We start from the raw sequence: 7,598 nt of genomic DNA on the forward strand, positions 1-7,598 counted from the left end.
ATAAAGATCTAAGTAGGCTCTTAAGGCCTTCCTGTCATTTTTTTAAAGCATGGCCTCACAAACTTTTTCTGTTGGCTCCACCAACAAAAAACATTTAGGGAAAGTCAAATAGTCAATACCACAACTAGTACTTAAATGCTAAGAAACCTTCCTTGGAAACCTTGGAAAATAGACTATGTTTTTAACTGCCAACTTGGACGTGTACAAACAGGCAAAACAAACAAAGAGACAGACAAACAGACAAACACTCGCTCGTCGCTCGAGTCAGGAGGACGCTCGTCCCCTGCGGCTGAAAGCCCTGTATTTGCGAACAGAGAGAAAAATCTACGGACGGAAAAGGCTTTCGATTCTCTTGCGAGTTGCTTCGTTCTCAGAGTCGATCGGCTGCTGGTTTTTTTGCACTCGCGCGTTCGTCCACGTGTGCGCCACGAATCGAGTCGAAATCGAAGCGGCTTCGCAGACGAGGTGCGAAATCTTCCAAACGAACGAACGAACGAACGAATATTGCGCAAAGAGAAGAAGGTTGAAATCGACTCGCCCGCAGTCGAAAAGCCTTCGTTAAGTTGTGGGAGTGAACTCAATTCAGATAATATATACAGCCACTAGAGAGTCTCCAAATAAGTGCTCTCCTCGCCTAACGAATCATTCTTTGCACAGGGTTACCTTGAACACAGCAACATCGCAACTTCGAAACCTCGGGGATGGAAGGTGTGTGATGCCATATTCCCACTGCCTCCGATTTCGTGGAGGCGAAACGAAAAGACATGTCTGTCTAGCTCGCAGGGCTAGCTAGTCGAGTCACCTAATGCGCGTGCGCGCGCGCCTTGGGGAGGGGGGGACATTTGGCGCTAGGCCGATATGGCCGGCCAACTAGCCAATCAAATAATAATAAATAATAATGATAAACTATATTTACGCGTTTCCTATTACTACCGATAAGCATGCATTTGGTTTTGTCCAAATTTAAAGTCTTTTTTTTTTTTTTCGTGTGTGTGTGTGTGTTCCTTTTAACGATAAAAATGCTTTCGGGAAATAAAAACGTATAGTAGTGATCAGCTCTACGCGCAATATATTTGAAGAACTTTCCGTCCATCGGACGCAAAATTCATTCTCTTTGGAAGTCGACGGGGTGAAATTTTCATTGAATTAATTCCTTGCCGTCCCACGTTGACCAAAGTACAAGGGGAGAGACGCGCTAGTTCCCACGCATTGCTTTCAGTTCGAGTCACGTCGTGTGTAAGAAGTCACGTACCTGGGAAGGCAGGAAGTGGCCAGGGCTATCAATCATTTATTGTGTACGCGCAGAACCTGCGCGAACACAATAGAGACCTCCACTTCCGGTGCCATTTTTGGAAACTTGCAGCCATGTTGTCATGTAGGCACGAAAGGCGAGGAATGGCGAGCGCGTCGTTTGTTGAAGTGAATAAGTCACGACACCTGACCTAATACATCGTCGATTTTCAATCTCTCATCAAATAATCGTCCTCGAGTGTTCGTAGCTTCTCTCTTTTCTGTTTTAGCTTGCTGGAATTCGCTCGAGGGTCCTAAACTTTGATCCTAAATATCTGCGTGACCTCGTCGAAAATAACACTCACGAACCTTAAGCACGCCCTCCTCTTGCTGGTCCTGTCTTTAAACACGTCCCAGATGAGATTCTCAGCTCATTCCCCATATGAACTCACACAGTTAAGGTCGTTCAACATGCCGCCCAGAAGGAAACGTTCCAAAAGAGCAAGGGGTTGGGAGTTTATAGAAACACAAGCTGCGGAAAGTCGCAGGTCGGTAACGCGCTAAAATACACATGGTGCTCTGTTCTGTTTACTTTTTTGTTGGTTTTTGTTTTTGTTTTTTTTGTCATTGTTCCCCGAGGTGAACCGCACCCAGTGAAATGACCAGTAGGCAATCATTGCATTCATTGTATTCATTTGGAAGCTGTTTTATTTGCGGTCGTCTCTGCCTCTTCTTTCTGAGTTTTTGTCTTTGTTGTTTTGTACTATGCGTTTGTACTATACATTGTCGGCATGGTACTATACACGCTTGATTTTTACTTGGTGTACTTAGCGACGACTCTCTTTCGCATTGCAGTTCCCGTCTTGATCCCGTTCCCGTTCCCGTTCCCGTTCCCGTTCAAGACGAGGAAGATCCAAGCGAGGAAAGGTATGATATTAAATTTGACTTAGTGGGCACATATTAGATTCTATCTACTCCCCCAGAGTCACTTATTGGGACAGAGAATGTCTGTTGGTCTATTCCTTTATTTCTGGCAAAGGTTTCCAAAATTCAGAAGAAAACACGATCAACCATGCCCTTTTATATGCTCGAATCATGGAAGGCGTGCCCCTTTCCCTGGGAGTTGACCAGGATAATAGTACATAAGTGTTTTCTCCCCAGTTACTGGTATTTTTCAATATCTTGCCACAATATTTCTTGAACACCGAAACCAAATTATGCCCCATTCACACCAAAGCTTAAACATGTTTAAAAGTTGTTTTGTTAAACACAGTTTAATTTTTTTTTTCTTCATAGAAACTATTTAACCGAATATTTTTGACTTGAATGTAGCACATTGGAAATACAAGTTAGCTAGTACTTGAATCCAATGGAAAATCAAGTTTTTCAGTTCTCTGTTTATAATTTTCATTCAATGAAAACCAGTTTAACAAAACATGTTTTGCTGGTGTGAATGGGGTATTAGTTGGCTGCAGATTTTGAAGGGCATCTACTGCTCTGGTTGAAGATCATCATCAGAATTATTGTTATTCTTCTTAATGCTATTATCATTATTACTACTACTTTGATTATTACTATTATTATTATTATTACTATTATTATTGTAGCCTTGTTAATATAATTATAATCCATGCCCCAGTAGTTCTCAAAAAGGCATGTGCTCAATATTGTCGAATTAAATTTCAACTCGGCCAAAGATAGTTTCGGTGGTGTTACATCAGATTAGCCATCAGGCTACTGCAAAATTCCAACCAAATTGCTCAAACTTACCCAGGAAACAGATTGCACTTGACATGTGCCTTGGGTTTGTCCACTCTATCTGATGAACGGAGCACATAAAAGTGAGAACTGCTGTGCAAGGAACAGGGCAAAATAAAATACTCTACAACTTTTGTAGTACTCGACTGGAGAACTTGAGATTGTATACCAAAGAGTACAAATTGGTTAGAATGGTCGATCGATCGTGACGTCCCTGTTTACATTTTTGCCCATTAGCATGCCGGTGAACCCGTAGGAGATGTAGCTGTGTATACCAGTCATGTTCAAAAATGAAAAGAGCTGGTTGAATTATGCAGTTTGTTTAGGTTTCGACTCCTTGCAATCAGTCACAAAGAAATTGGCCACAAGTAAAAAAAAAAACTGCAAAATCGCTTGCAGGCAAAACATCAACGAGCTCATGCATTCCCTGTAAATTTTGGGGTTTTGAAAAGAGAATTCCTGGGAAACTGTTTGTTATCTATCGATGGGGCTCAGATTGTCAGAGATAACTGAAATGGTTCATATGCTCTTTCCATATTCAAAAATTTCATCTTATTTCTTCGCGAGATGATGATGATGACGAGGCAAAAAATGTAAACAAGGATTCACCCACGTTCAAAAAAGGAAACAGAAGTAGCTCTTGAGCAAGGCAATTCATGTTTTTTCAATTTTTTTCATGCTTTGTTTTTCCCTTTTTTTCCTAGCCCTTCAAGCTCGTTCATTGATGATGAAACACAACCCCGGGACTCACCAATGCTGCATGTGGCCTTAGACAACCAGCCATCCACAAGCAGGAATGTGGCACCAGTCCTTGTTGCACCGTATTTCCCGTCTGGCCTGGCGGTATCGTTGGAAGATAGAATGCGGTTCAACTTCAATCTGTTCCTGTATGACAGCTTGCGTTTGCCCGCAGGGCTTTTTGCTGAGGACCAAGCTGGAGAAGTGGTATTTGAAGACCTGCAGACATGTAGAGATTATTGTTCACGCTATGTACAGAGTAGAGAGGAATGGTGCAGCACACAGCGGCAGGAGTCAGACCACTCACAAGAAAGAAGAAATGAACTGTCCAAGGAGGATATGTTTCTAACCACGGGACAGGCCTTGGATGGGAGTCTGAGATGTGGCAACGAGGCATTCGACCGCAACTTGAATTTGGTACGCCTTGACCTCTTTGGGAACGTCATGATCTTGAATGCCCCCCACTGGAGCGATGTCTCTGCCCAGTTTACACATGGTTTCCCTCGTCGTCTCATCACGGACACACACAGAGGAATCTTGCCCGGCAATATCACGGTGGCAGCACGCATTTCGAACCAGGGAATTCGAAGCGTGTCTCCAGGTAACTTGAAAACATTTCTTAACAATTTTTTTTTCTTTAAAAAAAAAAAAACCAACAAACAAACAAAAACAGTAGTAGTAGTATTCCATTGTGAGGTAAAAATGATAACTCTGCTAGCACCAAAGAAAATTCAAGCTTGGGACAGTTTTGGAAGACTCACTTATTACATCTTGTGTTCTCAATGCAGTTCCTCTGATTACCTTTGGTACAAAGTGATTTGTTCTTGTGAAGGGCTAGTGCTCAGGACATGCAATTGACATCGACTCTCTTGCAGGTGACGTGGCTGCTTTCATGTCAAAAGAAATGATACGAGGTCTGGGACTCACCGTGACAGAACTGATGCTCGCGCGAATGACAGCAATCAGATATGCGGGCAAGAAAGACAAGCCTGCACGTCTGGTGGAAATGATGCTTCGATTTGGAGTGGACTTCCTGACCATGACGCCCCTGGAAGCCGAACAGACAAAGGGGCTCAGACTGGCCAGCTCTTCCCACTGGGATCTGGTGATAGCCTCTGCTCCAGACCATGGGGAGGACAGCAGTTCGGATGAGTCAGAACTCTCCGTCGGGTGGGATGCTGAAGAGGAGCTGGATCCACTTCCCGCCCGAGGAACCCCAGAGCACACTGAAACCGTGACAAGGCACATAGAAAATCTGCTGCAGTGTTACGTGTCTGTGCAGACAACGACTCAGGTAGGGTCTCTCCTGTGATTAAGAGCGAGTCAGTCAGTCAGTAGACGAGCTTAGAACCCATTACTCCAGATGACCATAATACACGCATTTAAAGATCCTCTTCATCATGCAGGGCCTTGTTTTAGATGACCAACTAGATATATCTCACCCTTTTATAACAGGCACTGCGAGTCACAGCTGCAGAAGCGACACCCACACGAAGACCCAGCGGCAGCTCCGGCTTGGTCAGACGAAGAAAGCAGGCGACGCCCAGACGTGCCAGCACCCGAGCATCCCAGGTGTCCACAGAAGGGCCAGTAGCTGAGCAAAGACCGAGGGACCAAGAAGTGCAGCAGGAAGTACCACCAGATCCCCGGCAGCGTCTGCTAGCACTGCCGGGAATCATAGCCACACGCATACCCAACAGAGAGTCTTTGGACAGACTGCAAAAGTTCCTGCAAGGAAACCAACCTTGCAACCCACCACAGGTGAACTGAAATTTAAAAAATAAATAACTGCACATTGACTGACAAAATGATTTGATAGGTGCTAACTTCAAAAATATTAGATTGGCATTTGCTGAATAGTTGGGGCCAGGAGACAGAGGAAATTGAGACTCAATCTTTGTCAAAAACTTTTAACCTACATTTAATTTTGACCTTTTAGAGGGGCAGGGGGAAATTGAGAATGAACCAATTGTAAGTTAAAAAATTTTCACCGCATTTTAAATTTTTTAATTTTCACTACTTGCACGAAGCATGCTTTATTATTATTATTATTAATTTTATTATCATTATTATTATTATTATTATTATTATTATTATTATTATTATTAGTGGAGGTACCTACCTCACCTGTTGCTTTTTTTTTCTCTCCCTAGGCAGAACAGCAGGCCAGATCTTCAGACACGCAAGCCTTACAGCAGGCTAGACAATCTGCAGCTCTCAGGGTCTACACAGAGGAACGTACCAGAATAGCGAGGCAGAGAGTCCGCGACGTCTGGACAGCCACTGGGGCCGACTGCACTTGCCTGGGAGAGCCGGTCGTGAGAGACTCCCAGGATGAAGAGGATCAGAGCTGCCCGTACTGCCTGTGCCAGGAAGGGGGGGGAGATATGGCCGACGTGAGAACCAAATGTCAGAATCCAACCTGCTCCATTTGCATGCTCGTAAACAAGCTGGACCAACCCACAATCACTGCGCTGGGCTTGAAAAGAAACGGACGGCTGGCTGCCATGTTGGAATTTGCACCCCTGATCGCACAATGTTTGAACGGTGGACAGATCCCTGAAGATAGGAGGATCCTGCTTTGCAAGGCCCTGGAGGACATCCTGAGTTGTAGTGCCACCAGATTGCGATATATAGCCAACGCTGGAATGCTGGTCATGCTCCGTCCACGTCTCCAACACCTTCTCTTACAAAGAGGCTGGGGAGACGTATGGTGCAACTTGTCTAAAATAGCCAGCGCCATTGGCCATCACAGCGACCACCATAGCCAGATCGCAGCACTCATGTATATACGTCGAAGGTGCATACCAGACAGTAACAACAGGTGGCTGTGGTTTCTCCAGCCAGAAGATCCCACTGAAGAAGAAGAGATCGACAGGACTGTCTTCCAATAGGAGGTACCTAACTGTAAAACAAATTTTCAGTCAGACTGTAAGCTTTTCACTTGGATGTTCATTTTGGAGTTCGAGATGATCAATGTCAACGTCTCTCACAGACTGTGGATAGATATTCAAGCTATGAGGACATTAGTTTTTTCTGTGACAATGGTTTTACTCAATTTTGAAATTCAACCAGGTTGCATGTTCATTTTAGAGTTCAACACAGGCCAGTGTGTTCTGAAGAAATGAATGTTTTTTTTGCGACAATCGTGAGAGGTGGTTTCAGTCAATTTTATAACAAGATGATCAATGTCAAAGTCTGTCGCAAACTGTGGATAAATATTCAAGCTAGGGCAGTGGTGTTTTTCTGAGGAAATTGGTCTTTTCTGTGACAGTGGTGAGATGGTTTTACTCGATTTTGAAATTCAACCAGCATGTTCATTTCAGAGTTCAACACAGGCCAGTGTGTTCCGTAAGTGTTGTGTTTGCAAGATTTTTTTTTTTTAAGTTCCTCACAAGCTGTTGATGATAATATTCAAGCTAAGGCGGTCGTGTTTTTGTGAGCAAACTAATTTTTTTCTGTGACAAAGGTGACAGATAGTTTAGCTCGATTTTGAAATTTGACCAGCGTGTTCATTTTGGAATTCAACACATTTAAAATAAAATTGAGTTGATGGTTGAGAAAATGTGTACTCGTTCTCTGCTATAATAAGTTATTTTTAATAACCGCCACAAAAGGGAAGCAGGTCGCTGTGCCCACAAAGATGAGAACATTCAAAAGTGTCTCCTTTAACTCTAGTCACCACGATCGCTATAAATGCAGCTTTCCTTACCAAGCTGTCAACCAATTGCGATAAAATGGTCTTTTGTTTTCACCTTCATTTCACTAAAGAGGTTTGCAGTTCAGAGAAAGGAATTCAACAACAATTAGACTGCCGACAAAACTCTGAAAAGACAAATTCAACCTCTTTTTCCAATTGTCAGTCCGAGATC

The 7,598-nt window shown here is 43.5% G+C and overlaps 1 protein-coding gene and 1 long non-coding RNA gene across 3 annotated transcripts; one reads left to right on the top strand and one right to left on the bottom strand.

The window, feature by feature from the left end:
• Window positions 1-804: 804 nt before the first annotated feature.
• Window positions 805-7,291, top strand: LOC149035919 (uncharacterized). Of its 2 annotated transcripts, XM_089191682.1 has the most exons (6): window positions 805-1,778; window positions 2,086-2,157; window positions 3,693-4,327; window positions 4,602-5,020; window positions 5,182-5,487; window positions 5,880-7,291. In XM_089191682.1, the coding sequence occupies exons 1-6, from the start codon at window positions 1,648-1,650 to the stop codon at window positions 6,618-6,620; spliced, it is 2,304 nt and encodes a 767-aa protein (XP_089047808.1). In that variant the 5' UTR covers window positions 805-1,647; the 3' UTR covers window positions 6,621-7,291. The 2 variants fall into 2 exon arrangements, with proteins under 2 accessions (XP_089047808.1, XP_089047809.1); XM_089191683.1 differs by lacking the exons at window positions 805-1,778; window positions 2,086-2,157 and adding an exon at window positions 3,061-3,193 and having other exon boundaries at window positions 3,245-4,327.
• Window positions 2,806-5,309, bottom strand: LOC149035920 (uncharacterized). The gene is made up of 2 exons (XR_016182315.1): window positions 5,169-5,309; window positions 2,806-5,032 (listed from the first exon to the last, which is right to left on the bottom strand). It is a non-coding gene; the product is annotated as an uncharacterized LOC149035920 (long non-coding RNA).
• Window positions 7,292-7,598: the final 307 nt, after the last annotated feature.

The sequence above is a fragment of the Pocillopora damicornis genome, chromosome 13, assembly GCF_964200805.1.
Source record: "Pocillopora damicornis chromosome 13, jaPocDami1.2, whole genome shotgun sequence".
NCBI lineage: Eukaryota > Metazoa > Cnidaria > Anthozoa > Scleractinia > Pocilloporidae > Pocillopora > Pocillopora damicornis.